The sequence below is a fragment of the Gambusia affinis genome, linkage group LG07 (assembly GCF_019740435.1).
Source record: "Gambusia affinis linkage group LG07, SWU_Gaff_1.0, whole genome shotgun sequence".
In the NCBI taxonomy this organism is placed as follows: domain Eukaryota; kingdom Metazoa; phylum Chordata; class Actinopteri; order Cyprinodontiformes; family Poeciliidae; genus Gambusia; species Gambusia affinis.
In genome coordinates, this window is record NC_057874.1 from 13,448,725 (window position 1) to 13,476,197 (window position 27,473).

Here is a 27,473-nt window from a genome sequence, read left to right on the forward strand (position 1 = left end):
CATCTGAAAACTTTCTGAATTATTAAAGAAATTTCAATTACTCTAGAAAGAAGTGGGAATTAATTCATAGAAATATTTTGCAGGTTATTCCTAAATGTTTCAAAAGCAAGAATGTGTAATCCAAAAAGATATTTATCCTCAAACAAAATCTGAACAGGCCTGGACTGTTAGCTAAGTGTTAGCAGGTAGCATGCTTGCTAATTTCCTATTTTAATGTAAGATGGGATGTTTGTCATAACCTTAAACAGTTTCATGCTTTGAATCACATCCAGCCAAATGTCACTGTGAAGGCTGGTTGATGAAATATTGCTACAATTGCAATATTGTGCATTATTTTACAATTGTTGGTGAATATTTATCGCTACTTAGTTAGGTTTTTTGATAATTTCCTAAAGCAACAGGAAGTGTTAATAGATCTAGGTGAACATGTGAAATTTAAAATAGATCTTTCTGATTTATAGAAAAATAGTCACAAAATTTGGATGTAAAGCAGATGAGTGCAAAACCATGCAACTTACTTCCCTGAGTGAATATGAAGACACAAAAAAGAATACTTATAACTTCTTGAAGCTAAAAAAAAAACCAACTTTTCACATACATAGTCTCCAAAAAAATGTAATACCAAAAGATTTATGTTGTATTTTTGGAAAATTTTATTTGTGAATCACGTGACAAAATTGTAGCTGCAGCACATGGTTACATTTTTTCTGACTAGAAGATGAAATGAATGAATATGAATGAAACATATTAAATCTTAAATTTGTGCTCTGAAGTGTCTTGAGACAGTAAAGTTTGGGTGAGATGTTCTGCAAATAATCCAGTTTGAGTAAAAATATATTGAATATGCCTGTAGGGGTGTGTGTGTGTGTGTGTGTGTGCGTGTGTGTGTACAGGGGAATGTGTTACTGTCCTACTCACCAGAATGTAGAGAAATATGAAAGCATTAAGCTTTCATATTTCATATGAGAGACATAAAAGCATGTTTCTTCTTTTTTGTTCACTCCACTAATCTGTTGTAACACAAACAGACACAGGAAACATAAAGCTGACTGTTCTCAAAGTCACACAAATGTGTCATTAGAGTGGTCAGTTCAAACTTTCAAATGTTTTTCAGTGGCGTTTGGTTTCTATACACTGTGGTATAAAATGAGTTAAAAACCAGAGCTCCTTTACTCTGAGGCACTTAGAGATACCACAGTGGTAATGTGATGCCTCCAAATATAAAGGCGTTTTAAAGGGGGAAAGGTTGGTAACTTTGATTTGACGTCACAAGACGCACAAGAATCAGGCCTGTCAGACGACATTAGTTAACAGCACTATGGTAGAAAGAGATTTGTGTCCGATTTGAACATAGATACAGTAACATTCAAGCTGCATTGAGCTGCAGGAGAAATCTGAAACAAATAGTGAGGATGATGATCATCTTTACTTGATTCTGTTTAATATTCCTTGTTGAATTTCTCCGTCTGGTGGCTTTCGGTGCATATTTGCGGATTATAAAAGTAGCAAATATTGTATGCTTCTTTTCTCACCTTAAATAGTTACTCTTTAGTCTGCCTGTTTTGTGGCTGTTTGGTGGAAGTGGTAAGTGATCCAGCACTTTTGCAGGACGTATTGTTGGTACTTAGAAACTCATCAACCAGGACATGTGGTTTTTATAACAGCGTGGCTTCCTGTTAGCGCTTTAAGATCTCAGCAAATAAAAACCAGCCCACACCGGTCCTCTTTAGAAACCACTTCCATGTGTTTTATTGTCGCCATGTCGTTCAGCTCAAATATGTTTTGCTGCTGCTGTAAAGAAAACAAGTCAGTTTAGACAAAATCTAGTAAAACAAGCTGCTTTAGGAACTACTGATATCCAATATCCCAAGCTTTAGACATCTTTCGGAGAACTGTTCAATCTTTCATCTGAAAATGGAGGATAACTCAAACTCCTACCACAGATATTTAATATACCTAGACACAGAAAACATGTGGAAAAGGGCCAAACGAGAACAAAAGTTAACTTTCTGACCTATAAACAAAAGATTATGCAAAGAAAAACAAACCCTGCACATCGATCTGAACACCTGGGTGACACATGGTGGTGGCAGTATTATGCTGATGGGAAAAATATAGGGAATCTTGTAAGAAAACATGTTAGAATATTGATGCAGAACAGATTTAGTTTTTTAATTGGAGAAAAATGTTGAAAACCATCAATCGTATTCAGTTCTTTTAACAATTGTACATTGCTTTGTGTTGGTATATCTGCTTACATACGTTGACGTTTCTGTTTGTAACATGTTAATATGTATAAAAAGCTCCAGCAGTACAAAAACACAGTCGGAATTCATTTCAAATGTTGGGAAAAATTTAAGTTTTGACCCCTTTGGGAGCAAATCCTGGTACAATTTGTACTTTTTTTTTTTAGCTGCATTTCTAAATGTAAATGAATTCAACCTTAATTATACCAAATACTTTTATTGTAAAGTTGTGTTTACGCATGGTGCAAGTACGTCACAAATCTATATTAAAAAGAGAGAACACTGTTCTTTGTCAACAAGAGAAGTAATGCTTTATCTGAGGTAAAACCATGCATGTGTTTGGGCTGAAACAGGAATGTGGGAGACAGAAGGTGAGTCTTACCCTGTGTTTCAGGCCCATCATTATCTGAGATACACAGCATATCTAGGACAACAGAGAATAAACACCAACCCTGTCATCCTGGAGATTACGTTACTTGTTGAGCTGAGTTTCGGAAGAAGTCCCCTCTAAACGGAGCTCAACTCAAACAACTGGGTCAACTCTGTGGAGCAAGGAGAAGCTCCCTGAACATCTGTACAGTTTAACTGCGCACATGTTGGCTGAGGTCAGCTGGCCGCTCTTTGTAATTCTCATTCCTCGGAGGTGGATCATCGCAGCCGCGGGGCTGACTCATGCCCGGCTGAGTTAAAACTGCTGCGGCGCCCGGGAACACAAAGAGTCTGCTGTGAGGCTCTGCTGAGCACTTCTCACTCCATAAAGCGCCAGCTGTGGATCCGCGGGACCGGACCTGTAGATGAGAACCTGATGATGGACGGATCAGGACTCCTGCTGCTGCTGCTCAGCCTCAGAGCTGCGCTGTGTGAGGTGGAGTGGACAGAGCTAAACGAAGCAGAGGTAAACTTAGCTTCATCACACTTACTTACCTTCATCTCCCAAATGTAGAAATTACTTCGTGTGAAATGAGTGTATTGTTTTGTTCTGCATACAGGCGTATTTAAAGCAGTACGGCTACTTAAATGACCCAGCTGATCCACAGGACCCTTCTTACCTGGAGGAGGTCATTGAAGGGCTGAGGTGACTTTATTGTTGTTTTCTTTTAATCATACAAACTTAGACTAAACTTAAAGGCGCCTGCTGCTGCAAACAGGCATTTCCAAACAATAAATGTGTCAATCACGCATCAGTTTGCAGATGTTTAATTGTCTCAAATTTGCCTGGTCAGAGTCTTCCAGGGCGTGAATGAGCTGCCCCCTACTGGAGAGTTAGATGAAGCCACGCTTGGAGTGATGAGGCAGCCCCGCTGCGGCTTGGAGGATCCGTTCAACAAGAAGTTACACAAGTACAAAGTGATGGGTGAGTCACAAAATTTAGACATAATTGTTTTGTTTTAGCCTGAAAACTTCAGTAGCTTTTCTATCAACCAGCCGTCTGTGTGAGAGGTAGAAATATCACGTAGTTTTACACAAATCCCATCTCATTACTGGGGGGGACCATAAACAGGAACATTTCCTAAGACCGATTTTTATTTTTTATTTTTAGGAGGGATGAGGGGGGGGGTCGGCAAAGTTACAGTGAAATGTAACATAAAATGTGGTTTAAAATGTGTTTTTAAACCACATTCAAGTTGCAGGACCAAAAATGACTAGTAATGCACATCAAATATGTTTTTCTAAGTAAGCAAACTGTTGAGAAGTAAAACTAAAATTCAAATGTTGCTTAGACACAAGTTTTTTTCAGTCTGACTGATCTAATCTCTGCTACACCTTTACAAAACTTTAAATTATAAGGCTTTAATGAGTAACTGCTCTTAATAAAATGACGACCAGTTACTCATTAACTTATAGCCAAATAAGCCTATTTAAATTAGGCTTATTTGGCCTAATTTAAATAGGCCAAATAAGTTATGGCCTATTTAAATTATAGCTTAAGTTGCTTTATTTTTTAACCTTTTTTAGTTTTGCCATGTCCTGGATGGATGACTGAGAACCAACAAGTAGATAGCAATGAATATCTGGGGAGTATTATTACTTAAATTTAACATTCAAAGCACCAGGGTTTATACAGAAAAATATTCAGATTCTATTTTGTGCTTTTAAAGCACAAAATAGAAATAGCTTTCTGGCTTTCTGTTTTTCCTGTCTGTTCTCGGGTCCACTTGCTCAGCCTCTCCCTCCCGTTTCAAACTCTTCTAATTAACTAAAAGTTAAAGAGTTAAATATGAATGAGATGTTTGCTACCTTTACCAAAAATTGCTTAAGTCTATGAAAGTAGTGTAGCAGTTTTGCTAAAGGGGCAGTTTATCAAGATTCAGCCAAAGTAATGAAACAATGAACTGCACTCTGATTGTTAATGTGCTTCACTCTATTGAGCAGTGAAAGTAAATAAACTGTGTTACACGTGTTTTGCTGTAAGTATTTACTTACTGGAGGTTTTTGGGTTTTTTCTTGGTGATGCAGAGCTACAGCTAACAGCTAGCTCCTCACTTCAGCGGCTCTAACGGTCCCCGTACCGTTCAGCGCTGCTGTAGCTCCTCCTACACTTTGGACTGAACCATTATTCTAACAATGGTAGGGGGGAACCTCAAAATTAATTCTTAATTTTTCCGAGATAAATGGTAGATTTAGTTCGTTTTTTGTTTCTTTTGTCTTTTCATATCGATATTATTTGAATGCAAACGTTTCTTCAATATTTTTTGTTTGGGGGGGACAATTCTAGACTTTTCCAAGATTGGGGGGTCTGGACCGCCCTGACCCCCCGGGATTTACGCCTATTGGTTGTACAAGTAATCTGAAGTCATAAACTGGACAGCTGAAGAAAATCACACAACAAAAAAATGCTATGTTACAAAGTAAAGGTTCAGAAAATATAATACCTTTAATAAGTACTCAAACCTATTTAAAGCCAAATTAGCTTCCTCGTGGTAGGTCTTGATATGGGGATTGTTTTCGTCATCAGACAGTGAAGTTTGTGGAGTTCAACACAGGACAAGAAAACGTGTTAGAGACTGTCAGATATGTCAGAGATGTGATAAAATGGTCCAGTCAAAGTCCAGATCTAAATCTTTTTGAGAATCACTCCACTCTGACTTAAAAGAACAGGCAGAGATTTCAGTTCCAGATGTGCAAAGCTGGTAGAGACATAACACAAATGTTCTGCAGATGTAATTTCGAGTATGATGACTCAAAAGGCCTGGATCCAAAAGCATCACACACTTTTTAGGTTTCAATATGTAAACATATGAAAACTATGTATCATTTCCTTCTCCTATTAAACTCTGCACTACTTTTACGCTTCATTCACATAAAATCCTAATAAAATACTGAGGTTTGGAGATATGTCATTACAAAGCATGAAAAGGTTCGACTTCCTTTAAATGTGGTTTTAATGGCGACTCACAGTAAAGGATTCTGGTCTTTCTCAGGTCGTTGGAGGAAGAAGAGACTCACCTACCGCATCCACAACTACACACCTGACATGGTGAGGTCGGAGGTCAGGAAGGCCCTCCGCTCTGCCTTTAAGTACTGGAGCGATGCGGCTGATCTGACGTTCACAGAGATCGACTTCGGCAGAGCAGACATCAAGATCTCCTTTCATAAGAAAGATGGCTCCTGCCCAGTCCCGTTTGACGGCCGGGGTTTGTTCCCTTTCCAAATCCACTCGCTGTTCCCCACACAAACCATTTAATAGGAGTGTAATCCTGCTGTGTGTGTGTGTGTGTGGATGCTTTTTGCAGGTCACGTGCTGGCGCATGCTGAGTCACCAGAATCTGGTGTCGTCCATTTTGATGAAGACGAGTTCTGGACGGAGGCGTCATACTATGGCACCAACCTGCGTATCGTGGCTGCCCATGAAATAGGACACGCTCTGGGACTGGGTCACTCCCAGTTCAGGAGCGCTCTGATGGCGCCGGTTTACGCTGGTTATCGCATCAACTTCAGGCTGCATTCAGACGATGTTAACGGCATTCAGACACTTTACGGTAAGTGCAGTAAGAAAACTTCCTGTGATAGTTCATGATAATTATTATGATTCTGACAAAGTGAATCAACCTTGATATTATTCCTTTTTATAAACTTGAGTGCCATCCCATTCTTAATCCACAAAGTTGAAAGGGAAGGCAGTGTTATGTAAAGTTGACTTCTTTGACCTTTACATGATGTAATTATGTTATTCGCACATCAAAAACATACCTGGATTGCTGAATTGAGTCTTTCATGCATGTTTGAGAAACCTTTTATCCATTTTATGTAACCTTTTGATTAAAATAGCCATGTTTATGGACACAAGCTAAACAAATAAAAATGATAGAAAACGAGACATGTAGAAAATGTTGAGTAATTATGCTCAGATTTGCATAAACTTGAATTCATACATTGCAGAAATCTAGGAATCCAATGTTTCCATTCTTTGAAGTCTGTTTCTTTAAATGTAAAATCAATCTACTCAAGGAAGAGTAGCAACAGAATATAACACTCAAGTAAAAGTGCAAATATAATTATATTTTTTTCCCAAAAAAAATGTTACTCAAGTGAAGGCAACCAGTACTCCCAGTCTCTGAACATAGATAACAAAATGATCTTCTTCACAAGTTTAACGGGAAATAGACAGTGAGCATTTAACTGAGGAGCAAAACGTATCCCAACTCAAGAGAGCAAAGCATTTACTTTTATGCCCCAATATATCAAAAAAAGGGGAATATTTATGATCCCTCAAACTTTAGATTTCAATTTGTGTTGCAGGCAAACCCATCAACACCATAACGTCCAGTACACCGACCCTGGGCAGCCCGGTGGAGAGCAGCTCCATACCAGACCCCTGCACTGCTGATCTGGACGCCATCATGTTGGGTTTGTTGCTGCAGGCATTATGACCATTTAAAAGAGAAAATAACCATAACTATACTAAATTTTCCTTCGATTTTCAAAGTATATGCATAAATGAAATTTACAAAACAAACACTGTTGACTAGATCGAAAGAGATTGTTAACTGATTTATGCATAAATGTTTAATAGATTCTAGAATAATATCAAAACTTGTTTTATTCAGGACCATGGGACAAAACCTTCGCCTTTAGTGGGGACTATGTGTGGACTATCTCTGATATGGGCCACAACAGTCCAATAAAGATCAACAGACTGTGGTGGGAACTCCCGGGAAGCCTGAACGCTGCTGTCCACTCACAGAGAACCAACAAGACCTACTTTTTTAAAGGTAGAACCATTTCTGTTTCATGGCGCTGAGCCTCTGTTGGATTTCTTCTGCTCTGCAGCTGCTGCTTCTAAACATTAAACGTCTGGACTCTTTCTGGTCACAGGCAGTAAAGTGTGGAGGTACACGAGGTTCATGCTTGACTACGGCTACCCTAAACAGGTCAAAAACATCCCTCCTAACATCGACGCCGCCTTATACCTGCAGATTAACCAGAAGCTTGTGTTCATAAAGGTAGGAATAAAGCAAAGCAGCATCTCAGTAAATTAATACTTTAAAAATGTTTTAATCATTTTTAAAGAAAAACGTCACAGAACGATATTTTTAAGTGCTTATTTATGTTGATTTTTGTTAATTATTGCTTACTGCAAATAAAAATCCATCAATACTCTGAAGTAAAGCATGAAATTCTTTGTTAGTTGTGCTTCTCAGTGCCTACCTCAGCCCAGGTAAAACTCCTGAAGTTGTATCTGATTGAGGACTAGCTTAACTAGCTAGTCGTTAAGCTAGCTCAATGGAAACTGCATTTCCATCGACCACAGAGTTAAGCTAATTTAAATTTCGAAAATAAATTCACTTAATGGAAACACACCAATTTTTTTTTTAAGTCACAGGTTTTTAATAAAAAGTTATTCTTTTGCGCTAAGATGAGGTAGTTTTTTTGGCCGTATCAAAATTTGTGTATTTCGTAAACCTGCAATGGAAAAATTTTTTCACATCACTCCGGTCACGTGATCAACAGCCGGAAGTTACCACTGGTGAAAACGATGAAGAAGACAACAGGAAGTAGCTATCTATCACAGCATTGCACAGTTCATAAAAAAGTTGTCTGTCATTCCAACGTGTTAAATCCATAATCCTTCTGTAAAATCATTTAATTATGGCTGAATATTGAATATAATCTCATGGGTCACTCTTTACATATGTAGCTACCATTATTTTTAACGAGTTATTAAAACTCATTAAAAATAAATTGTTTATGCGTGATTTTGATTTAATTTCTTATTTAATGGAAACACTGCAATTGGAAAATTGTATTTTTTGACATTAGTGGTGTAGTGACTAAGATTTATGCACATTTGTAATGAAAACGCCGCTACTCAAATTCCTTTGAATGGAATTTGCCTATAGTCCTCTACAGGATACCTGTTGCTTGTCTGACATTTGCTTCGCCACATTTTTTTGTTCCACTAAACTTTCCCTTTATTAAGCCTGGGTAAAAAAAAAACTCCCTGAACAGCCAGTTTCTCCAGCTCTTTGTAGATAACTCTCCTTTTGAATGAAGTCAGTGACTGAGTGAAGTCAACAGTCTTCCCCTTGATTTTGTAGGTATTTTTATGAGAAACAGAATTTGAGATTTTCATTAGCTCAAAGCTAATGAAAAGATAATGAAGGCAGGTGCATTTATTGAGATGCACCTGCCTTCATGTTTAACAATCTCAACTGGTCGTTATGATTTTTAATCCCAACTCTTTGCTCTTTGTCTATGCAGGGATCAGACCACTGGCAGTTTGATGAGGTGAAACCCAATTTTTCTTTCTACCCTAAGCCGCTTAGCAAGCTTATTAGCGGGTTGCCGTCCTCTCCTGACGCAGCCTTCACCTGGAACAACGGAAAGATCTTTTTCTTCAAGGGCGACAATTACTGGAGAGTGAACGAGCAGCTGAAAGTGGACAGCTGGTACCCGCTGAGCAAGGCGAAGCGATGGATGAGATGCTAGCGACCCACCACCAGGGGGCAACAGCAACCAGACGACGGGATTCAGACTCCAATCCCGAGGGCATTGACTAATGAAGAACCTCAACATCAGTGATTAATTGTGAATTGGTGAAAAATAGTGAGAGACTGACTGACTTAACTTCACTGGATTTTATTACTTTCGAGCCCCTTCAGGCTGATTTGTGGAGAGTAGAAAGTCTCCACAGGCTGATGAATTATGTAAACTTCAGTATAATCTTGGAGAGAAATCGAGGCCATCTGTTTTGCTTTTTTCTTCCACATATGTGTTGGATTATCTGTTGCAACACTTTTGTTAAGATGTTACATTATGGCTTTTTTCTTGCATGTTGTGCATGTTCTGGATCAATTTTAATATTTTTTTTAAGAGAAAATGTGAGATTTTATAAAATAAAGACATTGTCAACAATGCAACCCTTTTGCTCTGTTCATAATTACATAAAAATCAGATACGTTCATAGTGATGAAAGAACGGTCTGTCCTGCATTGTGCTGTCTGCACAAAAAAAAGAGAAGAAAAAAAATTGGAGGCGCCATGGCAACGCCAACCAATCAGAGGGTAGGAAATCCTCCCCATGACCTCTTTACTGTGGATGAAAAATCCGGTGAGTAATGCTGCTGGAGTTGCTAAGAACAAGAGGAGACAAACAGTGCTGCACATTTGAGCCAAATTTTGAGTTAAAACTTTTTTTTTTATTAAAATCTGTGAAAACTATTAACAAGTATTTACACATTCAGGCAACAAGTGTGCTGTTTTTGAAAAACAACAAATGAAACAATAAATCTTTAAACACAACCTACAAAAAAAGGGCAACAAAAAAACCCCTCAAACATGCAGTTTTGTCCTTTTTTAAAACACTACCAGGTACTAGATTATCACATAAATTACGTTTATAAGACATTAGCATACATCTTTTACTGACTGTGTTCTGACCAAAGCTATGAATAAAAAAAATAAAAAATAAAAATAAAAAAAAACAGATCTACGGTAGATCTAAAACAAGATCCTGGAGGCTCCAGCAGGGAACATTGAGGAACACTTTCTCTGCAGATTTTTCATACTTTACATTGTCAGACGCCACAAACTCACATCACATCTCACCATTTTTCCACACAGAAAACAAATAGAGACGCACCAATCAATTGGCCAGGTATCGGAAATGAGCTAATTTTCCCTCACTGAGCTCTGATCAGTAATTCTGAACAATCAAACCATTTCTTCACCACATGCATTTTTCAGTGAATAACCCTTCTTGAATTAAAAACACTGTTTATGTAGTAATTTATTACTAATACACTAGCGCAGATAAAGATGAAACAGAACATTATTTACATTCTGATGTGTAAATGTGATTTAATCTTCTCAAAACTTTGCGGATCAGTGTTTTCTAATATTTTAGTAAAATGTTAAACCAAATTCAAAAAAAGAGAATGTGAACGTAGGAAAGGTCCAATATTTCCAAAACATTTTTTTTAAACATACCAATTGGATTTTTCACAATTTCATAAATGGATCAAGAAATACCACCGTGAAAGGATAAATTTTCCTAGTAAAATCTCTTTTCTGGATGGTAAATATTTGCTGGTCAAGGTGCCGGCCAATCACCCTTAATCCACCACATTTTGCTGAGAAATAAAATTTTTTTTTTTTTGGAAGTTAAGTGGAAAAGAACTGAAAATATTTACATTTTAATGCTGTAAGTTAAACAAAACCAACAGCAGGTACCTTGGTGTGTTTTTCACTGAACACCAGATAAAGGTTAAGGAGTTCAGAATAGTTCAGATAAATATTAGGGGAAGTGCTGTGATGAACAAACGGGGATGTTTTTACTGTTTATTTTATATTAAGCCCAACACTAAAACGTCTACTGAGGAACCTGCAGTACATGCTTTACAGAAACTGAAACACTAATCTGCTCAGACCTCAAAGACGCTTTGAAAATCAGCAGAAAAACAAAAGATTGGTGCATCTCTAAAAATAAAAGAAGTACATAAAATCAAACGGATTACTTCATCAAATCCTACAACCACCCAACTAGCATGTGAGACGTGTAATACTAAAACTCTTCATGGTAATGGCAAACTTCTGAAGTACAGTACACTAAACGCAGAGACACGTCTGTTTCTGAGGCTTCCAGTTGTTGCTGTGTATCAAATACACAATAAGTGGAAATGGGAGACCTTTTTCTGTTAGTATTGACTGGATACCATTTCTCGGAGACACACAGTGGTCATAGTGGTTTCAACAGCATCAAAACAGAGTTCGATGCTTGTTATCCCTCAGTGGCATTCTGTTTGACACACAGGACTCACCGCAAAACAAACATAAAAACAACAACAACAAAAAAACCACATCCTCTCTACCAGATCTACTTCACAGCAATTAGAGACACTAGAGCAGTTGGGATGTGCTGCTCTGCGTGACAAAGACCCTCCAACCAAAGGAATCTCCTGATGAAGATACCTCCCACCAGGAATCAGGAAGTCCGGACTTTTTCCTCTGCGTTGGTCAGACCCTGACGACTGGAGTCGTGGCTGTGAGGGGAACCATGGACCCGGTCTCGCAGTCCATGTCGACCATGGTCGGGTTGGTGGTGCCGAGGCTGCTAAGGGAAGTACCTGTTCCCATCTGCCGATCTCGCAGACTTTGCAGGTAGCTCTGAGAAGACGAACGGCAAAACACAGAGAGACATGCGTTATGGAGGGGAAGTAAGGCAGAAAACATTACCCACTCAGAAAGACATTTGCTCGTATTTAAATAAATAAGAATAGGAGAAAAAAAAAAGAAGTCACTACAGCACACGCCTTGTTGGGAGACACTGACCGGTGCCAGTAGATCCCCAGCGTAACGTTTCACTGGGGTGGCTTTACGGCGGTATGTGCCTTCCTGCCCACCTGCCTGCTGTCGCTTCTTGCCGTCCTTCTCTCGAATCCGCATCAGCTGAACCCGCTTCTGTCTCCGGCTGATGACAACTGCAAGAGGAAGGGCAATTTCAAACCGGCCTTTGGAAACTGATTGTGTCTGTGAAATGCTGACCAACACATCGATCATGAATACTTTCAGCGAACCGTCTGAGTTTAAGCAACAGGCAAAACTTACAGGCAGCATTTTGAAGGAATAATTCAGATTTCTGATGAGATATTTTTGCTCTGGCCTGAAATTAGCTTATTCTTTAGAGATCCTTCAATATCTTGTTAAGACAATAAGTCATTTGATAAAACTCTCCTTCTTTACTTGGATATTAAAGAAGTTTTCATCTCAGTGTTTCTAGTGTGAAGAGAGCTTGTGAGTTTAGCAGAAAAAGTTTTGAGTCATCAAAATATTTCTGTTTGAGGTTTTGAGCAACATCTAAAAAGTGTCAACTGAAAAAATTTCTGCAATTTGTCAAGTGTGAAAAATGTAACTTTAAAATGTTTCATGAAAGAACAGAAAAGATTTGCTTTTTTTTTGTTTTTTTATTGGAAATCTATTTAGTAACATTGTGGACAAATTCAAGTGTTCAACTGTACCAAAAAAACCCTTCACTTCTCTAAAACTTGACTTTCACCCTCTGTGATGCTTTACTGGGCACTTCTCCAGCTGCAACGTTTTCCAAATCATCTCATTCTCAGATGAAAATGAGATGATTTTGTCGTCAGGTTGAGACGGACTGGTTATCCGTCTCAACCTGAGACCAGCCGACCACAAACCAGTCAACGAACTCACTGCGCTAAGTGTTACCAGTCGATACTAAGACCAATCCTCTTCCGTGTGGATGCTGTAACAATGTGAAGAATGTAATAAGCTATTTTCAAGATCTGTGCGTTGCTTCAGTAAAGTTAGAGGAAGCACAGAGAAAAAAGAAGCAGTTAAAAGGAAAATTGTTTTCAATGACATCTCCTCATATTTGTGTGGTTCAGTTTGTGAGAGAGCAAGATAACAGATAACGCAATAAGTCTACACGTACGATAACAAAACAAATCAATTTTATGCTTCTAAGTTTTCAATCTTTGTCTTCGGTGGAAAACGCTGAATTTTGAAATGTTGAAAACCTTTTTAAGGACTCAGAGTTAAGACATGGATCTACATGCTCTAGGGAATACGTATGGAGACATGATATAAGATGCCGGCCATGTGCGTAATTATTTTGTTGTTGTTTTCAAGAAATAAAAACTATTGTTTATAGTAACATTTCCTATAGTGTGAGATCACACCTGTTTCAGACAAAAACAATGAATGCCTGCTCATGGCAGGAAGGCTGGAGAAAACAGTTTGAAGATTGTCCTGAAATGTTATTATATTACAGTTACTAAAGAGAGCAAGGAATTCCCTGAGATTAGGTTTTTGAATCAGAGATTCAGTTCAATGAGTGAGTGGTCTTTATGCGTTTTGATGGTTTCCATCTTGATGAAGAGAGAGCTTTGCCTTTCGCCTCAGCTCTCCATTTACTGGATTCAGCTAGGTACAAATGAAATGTTTCTTCTTCAATCAGAAGATGAACAAAGTGTAACTAACCCCAAATCAACAGTTTTTGTTGCTAAAACGACCTAAATAGGTTATTTAGAGTCCTATCTTATGTTTTTTTTTTTTTTTTTGCTAATGTTGACATTTTCATGTTCATTTTTTAGTTCTGCGATATTTGACCTAAAACTGTCTCGCTGGTTGTAGTGGTACAGCTTGCTACAACTTTGTCGGGTATAAAACCATCTAACTCAGACACATGGCCCCGCTCAGTGGACAGCAAGGAGTTCGAATAATGAGCGTTGCCGTGGCAATCGGTGCCTCAGCTTTGCAAATGTGTGATTTATGTGCAATGTGGACACAGAGTGGAATGGCTCTCCTCTGCTCTGACAATTGGTGCAGGTATGCTGCTGTTGAATGGACGACTGTCAGACTGACTGCAGTGGTGAGGCAGCGAAGGCATTGTCGCCATAAAATCTCTAACAAGCCAGAAAAACAATCGCTAAATTTATCACCAGCTGATTTAAAAAAAAAAAAAAATTACTAGAGGAGTCTGAAAAATTGGTAAGTATAGTAACAAAGTGGATAGGGTTAATACAGAAACGTGCCATGAAAAGTTAAAACAGAATGGTTGAGATAATGTTAAATTCCCAAAGCCAAACCGTATGTTTTCCTTACCCTCAGTGTGTGAGAAGCTGTCACCTGTCATCTTCCACTGGATCAGTACTCCTATGAGGCTGAGGGCGGGCCAGATGCCCAGAATGACCCAGCTGTACCAGCACAGCGCCGGCCCGGGCGTGAGGCGCAAGCAGTCATATACGTGATTGGCAAGAGCCAGCATCTCCACAAAGTAATCAGCGCACACGGTCATGATAGCAGCTCCGAACACGGCCGTGGAGAGCACGGTGAAGGTCTTCTGCCACTGCAGCGTCAGCACAGCAAACAGCATGCCGGTGCCCAGCAGCGTGCCCAGGGGCACCCAGAGCGTGGTCGGCGTGTGGAACTGGTGAGTGACCAGCAGGCCGGCCAGAGAGAGCAGGAGTCCCAGCATCAGGCCGGTCATGAAGAGGCCGACGCTTCGCACCAGCATGGTGACCAGGCCGCACAGCAGGCCGATGCCGAGGCCGATGCCTGCGCTGGCCTCCACGCTCAGCTGAGTGTCCAGAATGTGCTCCTTGTGGCACAGCAGGAAGATGATGATCGAGCCGAACATGAGACCGGACAGGAACATGACGGCCTTGAAACAGCGGTAGCCTAAAGCAGGAAACACACAAAAAACAGGAAATGAACAGAGCAACTAACAGTAATCCAACGATTTAAAAATTAGGTGTCCGTGAGGAAAAGCGGTCCTCACCAAAGAAACAGTAGATGATGCCAAAAAGGCAACACATGGAGCAGATGATGGTGGGGATGATGTCATATTTTCGCTCAATTTCCAAACTACAGGCGTTGACCTCGGCCACACCTGCCCCCTCGACCTCGGGGCTCAGCCCAGTGGGATCAGCCATTTTGGTTGGACGATGGACGCCTCGAGGTCGGCTGAACTTCAAGATTAAGGCAGACCTGCAGCTGCTGTTATCTAAGGTCCATCTGTACAGGATTGGTGTAGGAGAAGAGAAAAACATTAGGAGATTAGTACTGTGCTTTTAATTAAAGGAAAGAAAAATTCTTCTAAATTTAGTTTCACATGAGTTTGCAGCACGTGTTAAATTTTTTCAAAATACAAATTAAAACGACAGTAAAACCTATCAGTCTACTGGTCTGTATCACATAATCACACTAAAAAGTGCTGAAGTTTATGCTTGTACAGTAACGCATTCAGTGTTCACAAGCTGCTTAATAGGCAAAGGAAGAGTACTGGTTCCTCTGGTCTGTCAGGACCTTTTCCAAACTGGTCTGTAGGCACAGCTACCATCATAACCACTAACGTCCATCTGCTGACTCTGCAGTTTCCTGTGAAGAGCTCGAGTTGTGAACTAAGAGTTCTTAGATTGATTTATTGAAGTAGCAAATGAGCTGTAACATTGGCTTCTCAGTGAAAAAATGTCTCCACCCCGTTTCCAGCTCTGTCGTTTTGTTTCTCCTCTGTTTTCAATCGGTTACTCAGATTAAAAAAAAAAATAAATAAACTGCGTCGTCAATTTAAAACACATCGCCCCTTATTGGGTCAAAACTTGAAACGAAAACATGCACACAATATTCCTGTTTCTCTCCCACTTTAAAACATTTTCTAGAACTTTTCCGTTTCTTCTTAGGATTTCTGCTTCAGAAGCCGCCCGTCCTCTATTTGTCTTGAAAAATTATATGACATTTAAGCCGTCAGGCCTTCGGGGAGCCGCAGAGGGCTGAAGGCGTATGGGTGGACTGCTCCTTCTCTGCGAGGGCTGCTGGCAGGCCTGCTGTATGAGCTCACCGCAGCTGAGATCAGATTACAACTTATTCTCGTTGTCTACCTCAGACAAACACTCAGGAACAGGCAGTTCTGTCTTTTGAGCGAAATAACACCCTGCTTCCTTCTTTATAGTCATACCTACTACCATGTTCTTTCTTACCTCAATGTTTTTAAGATGTTCTATGTTTGGGGGGTTTTTTACAGCAAAAATGAGCCACAGTTGTTTTGACATGTTTGCAGACATGAGGCTGTGTAATTTGCGTGTCCTGCCCAGGAATGACTTTAGTAGGAAAAAATGAGACCAGCGGAAAGTTTTCCTCTCTTCTTCAGTCACAGTTTTTCTACACCTATTCTCTTGAGATATTTATCTTTTACAGTAATTTGTAAAAAAGGAACAGATTATCCGAATGTAACTTTTCCCTATAATACCAAAATAGAAAACATAATGTGTTTAAAATGGCATGCGTTGTTTTAATATGAGAAAAACGAAACGATGCAAATTAAAGAGCTGTGTCAGTGAGGAAACAAATAGTTTTCAGGCAGGATGAGGGTTTGGACTGTCGCCTTAAAGCAAGAAGAGAGTCTTTGTGACAACTGGAGGGGGCGGGGGGTGTCATGTACATTTCAGGGAATTCAAAATAAAACTCAAAATTTGTAACAGATGTGAATTCATGGTTGCAAGTAGAGACTCTGCAACTCCGAATCTGATTAGAGTTCAAAACAACAACTGTTGTTTCCTTCTTGCTTGGGCGGTGGCGAGATCTAACTTGTTTAAGAGGAGAAATACATTCGCGCAAGTTTAAACTTGAACATGATTTGTGCAAAACTGAAATGAAATAAAAAGATGACTAGCGTGAAATACATTCCTTTTGTGAGTGGATGTTAGTTTAGTACCTTTTCACCCAGATGGCTTTTATCCAACTGAACGTGACGTCTGGTATGGAAAACCTGATTGGTTTAGATTTGAATAAACCTGGGCCCACCTGTCGTGATGAATAGAAACAGATCTCACCTGTGTGTCACGCGAGACTTTAAACCTTAGATCAAACGTAGCTCAATCTATACAACATACAAACATATTAAGCCTCAATCCTATTTACTACCAAATGTTTTTACACAGATTCAAACATAGTAGCTGCTGAGCCTAGTACAAAATAAAGACTACAAGAAAATTGTTGGATGATGCATAACCGGCTTTTTGTCCTTTCCCTGTTTGGAGTATAAAATATGTTTTCAGTAAAAAAAAAACATACAAATTATAACCAAGGTTTTTATTGATGTTTTATTACAGATCTTGGAGAAAACTAGAAAACTTGCACTGAATATTCTCTCAAGGCTCAGGCTCAATTATTCATCATCAGGGGTTTTTGTGATTTTTGTGGGGCCCCATGAAAGTTTAGTTAGATAGTCCTGCTTCTTTTCTGGACCCCCCACTGCTGCCATTCCCCAGTTCATTGAATTTGTATAGTCGGCATATATATAAAAAGCAAACAACTCGGGTTGTACCAGTATCCCTGCTTCTCCCCGGCATCTTTATGTGCTCTCCTTTTTGAGTCTGCATGGTTTCCTCTCAGTGCCACTAGAGGTCACAGCATGGGCCTCAGAGTCTTTGTTTTGCCCCATAATGGCTCTATTCTCCCCCGGCAGCATTGACTTGCAAGCCTGCCTTGACATAAGACACCACTGTGAGGAAGGGAGGTAACATGAGACAGAGACATGGGAGTGTACTGCTTCACACTGCTGATGCTGACTAGAACATTATTTTAACGTGAAACAAATTGTCAGAGGTGCAGACAAACAGGGCGTCAAGTTTGTTAATGCACATTTCAACCTGTTAACATGGAGCACCATCGAACTCTGGGCTGTTTGGACTTTCGGTTTGCCGAGTCAGGATTCCAACTTTAACGAATCTATAAGACTTGTTTAGACTTGAGATTCAGAAATGACTAATTCAGAAGAGTACAAATTGAGAAGTGTTTTGCAGCTGATGCTTATAGCCCGTGACATTTGCTGTCTGCGTTTTCCATTTGATTTATGTAGACTTCCAACTGAGCCAACCGGTTCCACAACCCAAAACTGGGTTCCTGTGTTACTGCTGCAGCTTCTTCTTTCAAACCTGTTGGTATGACTTTTAATCTTCTTAATTAAAGTAAAAAATTTTTTTTTTAAAAGTCAGAATAAAAAGTCACGAGTGCATAAGAATTACAAAATATCATATTCTCTATTAGCTCCCTACTGATTACAAACATCTAATAAAGTTGGTAAACCAGATGTCGCTGCTTTATAATACAACTACTTCAGCCTAATCTATCTAATGCTGTGTGCAATGTTGTTCATGAACACTGTCAGGCCTTTAGTATCTTCTAAAGCTATTATTAGAGCTAACATTGATAAGAGAACAGAAATGCAGGACAGAAGTTGTGCAAAGCAAATAAAAAAGTGCTGATTGTTTGAGAGAGCGTTTATAAGCTGAGACGAACAGTTTATATGTATGAAGGAACACATACGGTGTCTTACTGCAGTGTGATCAGAAAATTACACCAGAACCTGCATATCAAAACTGTCTGCAAAAATAACTGGATCTTAGTTTTGTTTCAACAAAAATCATTTCAGAACTGACTCTAAACACAGCATTTTTTATTTATTTATTTTATTTTATTTTTTTTTTTTTTTTTACATTTTATAGAAATATTTTATGGTAAAGATTTTGACAATTTTTCACTGCAATCAGAAATAACAATGAAAAGTGGCTCGCCGCGATATTCCGGTCCTTAAAGTGAAATTGGACTCAGGCAAAACAAACTTATCTGAAGAATAGATAAAAACAACATTTTCTGGCTTTTATGTCAAACGACTGGCTTGAACACTTGCATGTTAAATGTCAGTAAATATTAAACGCTTAGAAATAATTAAGTCGCCACTTCAAAAACAAAGCAGGCTGCAGAGGGACTGTAAGAAGCTATTTTTTGCTGGCCTTAGATAACCTCTGGTAAAATTGCGAGTGGAGCAGGTTACAGCGCTCAGCTGCTGGGGAAGACGCAAAGTTCTCCACATTGCTAATTTGGGTGTGTTTGATCAGGGCTTGGTCTTGTGTGGTCACAGCCGGGGGGGATTCTGCAATTCCTCCACTGAAATGACAGCCAAGACCAGCTGAGAGGCCGGAAAACCTGCCGCCTTACGGATCGCCGTCTGGCATGCTGGCTGTAAAGATCCACCCAGGATCACACAAACACACTTGTGGCTGTAAATCATGGCACCCTGGGAGCCGAACACAGCAACCAGCTGAGGGACCGGCCAGGTCTCGACAACCGTAACTACGGGTGCGAAGCCGACAATGTGTCGTCTACATCACAGCTCCTCATCACAATAGCATTAGCTCTCAACCGTTTTGAGCGAGACATCAAACACCGAGGCTTCCTGTCCCTCCACGGCAGGAAGTGCACGACCAAAAGAGGAAGTGGAACATCATGTTTCAGCAGGAACCTGTGTTTGTGACAAGGAGCAGAAAGAGAACGGAACGAGTTTGGCTATCATGCACGGAAAGCAAAACTCAGGAAAGAGAACCAGGTGAAAGTATAGCCGGTTAAATAAACACTTTGATCCGAGACTCGAGGAGAAAAACGAGCAGCATCATGACACAATAAAAATAAGCTTTAAATCTGCCCTGCAGGCTGATCTACAAGTGAAACCATTGTGTTGCAAGTGTGTAACGTGCACGGCTGCAACTGAGACGGGATTTTGCGCACAGAAGTTACTACGATTTACATGTGTTGAAACAGCTTGACTAAGTAAATACAGTCAGCTGATTTTTACCTCTACCAGTCATTTCTAATATGCTTTCGTTGAACTCAAACTCTGTTTTTGGAGCCCATTGCAGTTAATCAACACTCACACGTGTCAAAAATAATTAATGTCCAATAATAAACTTATAAAAACTCATTTATTGGCTTATTCACACTTTCTGCCTCCTGAAGAACTAAACACACTCCTGAACATAATACCACACTGAAACTAGAGAAGCACAGAGAATGTTGGCTTAGTCCAAGTATGGCTCTGCTTTGAAACCACTTGAGTTAAATATAGTGAAAAACGGTAATCTCATTCTGGGGAAACTTTACGTACCAATATCCGACACCCGATGAAAAGTCTCACATGTGTCTCCAGCTCTGAGGAATGTTCCACGCTTTTTCCACTCTGCAAAACTAGCAGCCAATTGGACACATTTTTGGTACCTACTTAACAGGGACAACGATCTTTGACAACCTGTGAAGCCTCTGCTAAAAATACTCCCGATTTACATATTTTCAAATGAGATTTGCATCTATATGTTCTCTGGGATTCTAGGCCAAAAACATGTTGACAGACCAAAAGTTTGGACACGCCTTCTAATTGAAGGCCACTCATGTTTCATTTGTTTGGGCACGCTATAGAAGGCGTGCCCAAACCTTTGGTCTGTACTGTATATGCTTCACTACATGGTGATTAATGACATCATATTTTATTTAAAAATTATATTTTATTAATATTTTATGCCTTAAACAGGGACTGGATCTGCAAATATGATGGTAGCTGGTCTGCTAAAAGAAGCGTCGGCTATGTGACAATAACGTTTACCAGAAGAGCTTTAAGGTTCTCTTCTAGTTTGATCAGAGATCGTCATCTCATGTTTCATTTATCAGAACCGTAATCAGTGGAAACATAGTGTAAACTAGATAGTATTAAAAAAAAACTGATATTTGATATTACCACAATGATATTTTTTGTGATTTCCCACTTGTTCCTCACTTGAGTCTCCCAACACAAAGGTAAAGTAAATGAAGCACTGTTTGGCACAGTTTTATTTACATTTTCCCATCAGTCACTCAACTTGTTGTCGAGTTTATTTTTGAAGTTAAAAGAGCCAGAGACAAATGAAACATCGAGTGGAAAACCCATTAAACACCATGTCTCTGCTGCTGTGGTTTCTAGTACAGAAACACAACAATTGGCAGTCAAGAAGGAGGCTAACTGGAAATCTCTCTATATCCAGTGCACAAACCATGTATGCATCTTCTAAAATAAAAATTGTACCTGGAAGTTGATGGCAGTTGCAGACATGTCAGGAAAATAGAATTATGCAAAATATTCATATCATATAATGTGGATTTAGGATTTCTTAAAATTCTACCATTTCCACATATTGTCATGTTAAGAGGAAAATTGTACTTTTTCAGATTTCCAAACACCTGTTAAATATGCGCTCTAATTAGTTGCCTTCTAACCTTTGTGTACTTAAGTTATTTCCACTCTGGATAAAACCTAAGCTTCAGTTTCTTCACTCCTGCTAAATCTGCAGAGGGACAAAAGCATGCTGTTGCACGATGCATGCTTATGTGTCATTCGCGGCATATGCTCATTAACATGGTGATTTCCATCTGCAGATTGAGTTGCACCAAGTCAGAGCTGTAATTCAAATGTTATGGGTGGAGTGCGCAGCGTGTGGGGTAAGGAGGAGGGGCCGTTCCATAATTCTCTATTAAGGTCTGTGGTGCAGAGGGGCATTCAGTAGGTGATGTCCATATGTTAGTGAGAGCCTGACTGCGAGGCCCGGAGTACGGTAGTGTGAGCTGTTGTTGAACAAGTTGGACAACGAGCCCTGAAAGTAACCACAAACAATGCAGAAACGCCCCAGGGTGAGATGCTAGTAAAACAATGACAGAGAAATTTTATTATTCAGATATTATCGAGTACTTTGGAAAAGTCTTGAGTCAACTTTTTATGCATTCCTCCCAATAAGCCACCTTACGTGTTCACTTTTTTTTTTTTTTTTTTTTTTTTTAACCCCTCCAGGGGGTCTTTTGTGGGTTCTAGTGTCCCTTATATGAAAGTAGGCTGACAGGAAGAGGGGAAGACACGCGGCAAATGTCGTCGGGTCCGGGAGCCGAACCCGCGACAAGGACTCAAGGCCTCCAAACATGGGTTGCGCAATCCCCTACGCAACCACGGCAGGCCCATGTGTCAACTTTTAAAGTGGAAAAGATGACTTTCAGTCAGATAATCGCTATCTGATTGAGATTGTATTTTCCTCAGCACACACGCTATATGTCTCCATGTTCTCATGTGAAGGTATACTGATGTTCTAAAAAAAAAAATTACAATTTTCCAGCACATGATTAAAGTCCATCTGATAAGATACAGAAGGAAATAACCAGCATCGTCCTGGCTGTCATGTCAGTTCTTCCCCGTCCCCTACTTGTCACTGCCGACCAGCTGGCTGAACTACATCCCCTACTCTTGCAAGGAAGACAAATCAGACAGATTAGAAAAATTGGCAAACATACACTTATCTAGACTTTTGTTTTTTACTTTCTTCCATGTAGATGGGGTTATTGTACAAGATCGCAACAGCTCAGTGTTTTACATACAAAGATACAAATTTAAAATGAAGAGTCAGATAAAAACAGAGCTGTGTTTCAGACCTCCAGAGTAGTGGCCATATATGTCAGGAGCAGCTCTGTCATTTAGCTCAGCCGTTTAGCTCTCTTTGTTTAATTCTGCTCTGCAGTCACTGAACCTCCTACAGCAATCTCACAAACCTAGAATGTCAACCATGGCCTTTATTGTCCTAGTCAGCCAGGCACCCTGTCATCTGAGCTATGTTTAAAGCGCCATAAGTAGTCCATAGTAGGATGTTTCAGAGTTACTGCAACCACTTTCGATGTGGCTACAATTTGGACAATGAGGGTTTTCTTGCAGGAAGGAGTCACCAGACTCGTCCATTTCTAATACAAACGTGTGTTGTTCTGCATTTCAGCTCTCCCAGATAGACTACCTCTGCTACAGCCACTCCATACTACAGATAGGGTGGAATCATAATCGAAACAATAAGGACAGAGTCAAAAGCAAGTCCAACTTTGATCAGCCTCTGGCTCTCTGTGCCTCTTTTCCTGCCTACCCTTATTTTCCCCCCAGAGCTAGGAAGAGTTTCCTCTTTGGGTTTTCACAGGGATTAAACCATCTGGTGCAGGATGTCAGAGGAGCTCTGCTCTGCACAGAGTGGCTGTAAGTACAGACTGTAAGCACCCCAGTAAAGAGAGGGCTTGAAGGCTGTCATCAGAGTCCCAAACCAAAAGGCAATCCCAAGCTTGATCACACGGTAAAACTAAAGGGCAGGGCTTTCTGGGAGCAACAGGGCTCATAAGTAGACATTATAAATGTTTCACAAAGGAGGATGGAAGATATCTCATACTAGGCATGGCCCGGATAAGATTCTCTCAGGATGATACCCCCGAGCAAAGATTTTATGGTTTCTATACAACGCTAGCTTGTACTTTTAGAAGAATGGCTTTCTTTCCCTCGTTTAGTGTCCAAATCATAGCTGTTCATGTTTTTGGCAACCAGAAATTTTTTTTTTTTTCAGCGCAGCGGGTTTTGTAGTTCTTCTAAGCAAGAAAACAAATATACCGAATTAGCCGATTAGCTTTAATTCGAATATGTGACCAGCAGTGAACACCGACAAGTGGTGGAGGGGAATAAATGATTCAAACAGTCAAAGAAGATTCTGCTAACTTCAGCATTTTCACAGCATTTCACAGAAATGTTGTGAAATGATGATGATTAGCAGCATCATTGAACACAGATAGAAAAAAAGAGAAGTCGATTATGTTAAAGTTTAATTTAACAAAAATGAACTCAAATTAGTCTCTAGTAAAAGCTGAACAACCTTCTTCTTGTCATCTTTGTTATTGAGTATTTCAAGTCCAAAATACAGTTAGTACCTCACCTGAAGTCGATTTTCTGTCTAGAAAACTCAAAGTTCCTCAAGCAGCAGCCCTGAATTTAGAACCCAACATTATCACTGTGCATAGATAATGGATGGAAAGCTGTTAGTGTACACTTTTGCATGAGCACTTCCGTTTGCTTCTCATTGAACAAGTGGCACAAGCAATGCTGTAAAATATTGATTTGTGAGCCTGTACTTTTACTGTTTGACCACATGAAATTAAGAAGAATTCATTGTTTTCAGCTGGAAACCTGAACCAGCTCACTGTGGGTGATGTCAGTTTCAGATCCGAGCTCCGACTTCAGAGAAAAATTTAATTCATCGTCGGACTCTCACATGCTCTGCCCAACAAGCCGGTACTAATTGGCATATAGTTCTGTGAAACCCTGATATGAACGCCTGGTTCAGTGCTTATGAATGCATCCTTTATTACTCTGGGTCATCACGTCCTCAAGTGCTTTGCCTTAGTAAGGATAATGAGGGAACTCCTGTAGCTTCCAAGTTGTCACTGTTGTCACACATATTTTTGTTCAAAAGACAGGAACTAATCTTTAAGCAAGAAAATGAAAAGTAGCAGCCTTCATTTAGCCATCTGACAGGCAGTGTGCAGCAGTAGATTTAGGATGGTGCCTAGTTGTGACTCTCGTTGAAAGGGCTTATAGTCAATGTAAGGGCATAACAAGGTTTTGAGGTTTGAACCTCAAACGTTAAAGGTAAAATTAAAGGTCAAAAGCTTACCTTTAATTAATTGTAGAAAACTCAATTCGCTCTGGTATTTTCACTGACATCTCATTAAAATATCCTTAAACCCTACTAAAGGTTTTAAGAAAAAAACCTTTAAAAACCTTAGTATACAAGTTGACAAGAAATATGAAAATATCACATGATAATTATGTACAATTGAAAGATTGGTAGAGAAATGCCTGAACACCAACTATAAAATCTTTAAAAATGCAAACATTTTAAAGACTTAAATAAATAAGCAATGCTTAGCCTGGTGGGGGCACAAGTAAAGCCTGGTGGCCTGCCAGGCTTATAATACACTGGTATATCTTGAGGCCACAAACTGTCCTAATATATGCTTCTACCTGTGCAATAAACACCTGTTTCAGTGCTTAGCATTACAGCCCGTATTAGTCCGTGTCATCATAGATTTATAGTTGCAACTTTGAGCATTTTCCAAGACCTCAGTGTTTATATTTGTTGTTATAAAAATACCAGAGTTTTAGCCAGCTGACTGGCAGTGGACAGCTACATGGGGGTTTGCTGTTATTCTGTGCCACAGAAGAATTGACATCTTATGTAAAGAACTTGAAATTGCATGGACGTCTTAAGAAAAACTTTTTAAAAGCAGTTTTAAAAGCCTACTTTTTAAAACACCCTGCTATAGCTCAAGGCCTCTGGTTAATTACACTAACTCGGTTGTATTTAAGTTAGCAATAATGAATAAATTTACAAATTTGAATGGGATTTTGAGAGCTTTCTTGTCATTTTTGGACTCTTACACGTCCCGTTTATCTAAGCCAAGACTAATTAAGACACATTTCTGTGGGACTTTGGTATGAACTCCTGGTTCAGTGCGTATGAATACAGTCTTTATTAGCTTGTCTCATCATGTCTTTGTCCTCAAAGCCTGAAGGATGAGTTGAATTATGTGCTTGAAAAGAGAAACGTTTTATTGCAGCCATGGAGGCAGCCTGGCTACGTGGTCTGTGGCAAACATCTCCTGCTGTAGACTTTGGCACCAAGGAGTCGAGATCCGGGATGAAACATTTTCCAAACAAAACCGATACAGGTTAACACAGAGGTGCTGGTAAAGTAGTTTAACTGACTGAAAACGCCAAGATTTCATAATACCGTCTTAAACTTTTCAGAAGAGCTAGCGTAAAAAACTCACCGATCAGCCGAGTGTCGGTTCTCCAGCTGAAGCTTCACCTTGACAATCCGCTCAGACAGGAAAAACTGCCCACCATTCAAAAACACAAGAACAGGGAAGCTAGCTACCAAGGAGAAGAAGGGTTTCTCTCACTTTATCCCGAGGCTGTGTTCAAACTAGTAGACTTCCTCCAACACGAGCGGCATCGTTTTGTTCCTCTCCCTACTTTATGCAAATCTGTTTTTCTCCCCCCCCCCCCCCTCCTCCTCTCTCTCTCTCTCTCTCTCTCTCTCTCTCTCTTCTCCTTCTGACGGCAGATGTGAGGAAGAGTCAGAGCCGCTTTCTGCACATAACCGTTAAACTTTCCGTCTGGGACTCAACAGGAGTCCAGAACTGCCGCTCTGTAAGCAGAAAAAAAAAATCTTAACACAGCTTCTTTTCTCCTCCCTTTTCTAAAATAAACAGCACAACAAAAGAGAGAAAAGTTTTTCCTCTCCTCCTCCCCCCGCGCCTCGGGGTAATCCTCCCCTTCCTTCCAGCATCCAGCCTCGGCAGTTGGACCGTTGGAGAGCCGGGGGTTGTTGGGAGGGGGCTTTAGCCTGCAGGGCTAGCTGCCCCAACAGGCTACCAAAATTACTTTTCACCTATTGTATCTGAAGGAAACAACGGTGGACTGACTGGGTTATCAGCTGCTAATTTAATTCAAACTATGGTTTTCTGATTGAACTTGTAAATAGTGTTAGCCAGGGGCGGCCCAAGATTTTATGGGGCCTTAAACAGAATTTGATTTGAAGGGGTCCTTTCACACAGCTAAAAATAAATAAATAAAAATCAGCTTCTCAATATTCATTATTCACGGATTTATACATATTATAAATATGTATAAATGGTGTGACTGTCAATAAAGGCCACAACACAGCAAAAAACATTTAAGAGAAGATGGATGAGTGATACAGATATGTTACTCAAACATTTGCTAAACTGATTTGTGTTATCGCTGTCATTGGGGCCCTAAGTCATTGCTTAGTATGGCTTAGGATCACTCTGAGGAAATTTGCTTCGACTAGATGAATTTAAATACAGAGGATAATCCTGGGTTAGTAGCTTAACAATTATACTTTCTGATAATTAAGATCTCTGTCTTGGCAGGCTATAATCTGACAACAAAGACTAAAAAGATCCCAAACACAATTTGGGTAATCAGGGTCTTATCTGTGAAGCTGAAAGCTTTTCAAAACATCGATTTAATCAGTTAGATGGCATAGTGAGTGAAAGTTTGACAACGTCTAAGCTCTTAGTAGGATTTGTCCTTAAAATGATTCATGAGTCTGCATTTTCAGGCAAAGCCATGTGCTTCGCCCCCATTTGTTCATTATGCAACAGCATTATGAACAAATGACCGCATTTGGCAATCAGCGCTCTTTTAATAAGGGCCTCATTTATAAAAATCACTTCAGCCTCAATAAGATTCTTGTTGGGTCAATAATACAGGATGTGGAATTCAAAGCTGGAAATTTTAATCAATGCTATTTTTTTAATGTTTTGCATTAAAACTTGTCTTTTGATGGGTTGCGGGGAGTAAAAAGCTGCAGACAGGACCCCGACAGATTGGACTGGTACCATCAGAAATGATCTGCAGCTGAAAGGATTGGCTGTAGAAGCCCTTTCCCTTCGCAGCGTCTGCCAGGCTCACAGGAGGAGGTTGTTTGAGTACACAAACAACCTCATGAAGGTACCTGATGAATAAAACCTAACATTGTGGCTCCTTTGCTCAGCATATTCATAAAGTTAGTATATTATCTAATCTTAA

General features: G+C 39.8%; 2 protein-coding genes across 4 annotated transcripts; one reads left to right on the forward strand and one right to left on the reverse strand.

Annotated features, from left to right (window-relative positions):
* Window positions 1-1,541: 1,541 nt before the first annotated feature.
* mmp19 (matrix metallopeptidase 19) lies at window positions 1,542-9,604 on the forward strand. The gene is made up of 9 exons (XM_044122991.1): window positions 1,542-3,141; window positions 3,236-3,321; window positions 3,470-3,600; window positions 5,669-5,881; window positions 5,981-6,226; window positions 6,987-7,094; window positions 7,295-7,459; window positions 7,563-7,690; window positions 8,949-9,604. The coding sequence occupies exons 1-9, from the start codon at window positions 3,052-3,054 to the stop codon at window positions 9,174-9,176; spliced, it is 1,395 nt and encodes a 464-aa protein (XP_043978926.1). The 5' UTR covers window positions 1,542-3,051; the 3' UTR covers window positions 9,177-9,604.
* A 259-nt stretch (window positions 9,605-9,863) lies between these two features.
* On the reverse strand, window positions 9,864-26,088 carry LOC122833995 (transmembrane protein 198-like). Of its 3 annotated transcripts, XM_044122030.1 has the most exons (6): window positions 25,685-26,088; window positions 16,920-17,008; window positions 14,988-15,223; window positions 14,312-14,887; window positions 12,017-12,165; window positions 9,864-11,851 (listed from the first exon to the last, which is right to left on the reverse strand). In XM_044122030.1, the coding sequence occupies exons 3-6, from the start codon at window positions 15,139-15,141 to the stop codon at window positions 11,702-11,704; spliced, it is 1,029 nt and encodes a 342-aa protein (XP_043977965.1). In that variant the 5' UTR covers window positions 15,142-15,223; window positions 16,920-17,008; window positions 25,685-26,088; the 3' UTR covers window positions 9,864-11,701. The 3 variants fall into 3 exon arrangements, with proteins under 3 accessions (XP_043977965.1, XP_043977964.1, XP_043977966.1); XM_044122029.1 differs by lacking the exon at window positions 16,920-17,008; XM_044122031.1 differs by lacking the exon at window positions 16,920-17,008 and having other exon boundaries at window positions 12,088-12,165; window positions 25,685-26,087.
* Window positions 26,089-27,473: the final 1,385 nt, after the last annotated feature.

Excerpts from the sequence above, each read along its gene's own strand:
- mmp19 (XM_044122991.1), top strand. The coding sequence starts at position 3,052 with ATGATGGACGGATCAGGACTCCTGCTGCTGCTGCTCAGCCTCAGAGCT. Across the intron at positions 5,882-5,980 it reads AGTCCCGTTTGACGGCCGGG|GTCACGTGCTGGCGCATGCT; the intron begins GTTTGTTCCCTT and ends TGCTTTTTGCAG. Across the intron at positions 7,691-8,948 it reads AGAAGCTTGTGTTCATAAAG|GGATCAGACCACTGGCAGTT; the intron begins GTAGGAATAAAG and ends TTGTCTATGCAG.
- LOC122833995 (XM_044122029.1), bottom strand. The coding sequence starts at position 15,141 with ATGGCTGATCCCACTGGGCTGAGCCCCGAGGTCGAGGGGGCAGGTGTG. Across the intron at positions 14,888-14,987 it reads CATCATCTACTGTTTCTTTG|GCTACCGCTGTTTCAAGGCC; the intron begins GTGAGGACCGCT and ends TTCCTGCTTTAG. Across the intron at positions 12,166-14,311 it reads CAGCTTCTCACACACTGAGG|TTGTCATCAGCCGGAGACAG; the intron begins GTAAGGAAAACA and ends TTCCTCTTGCAG.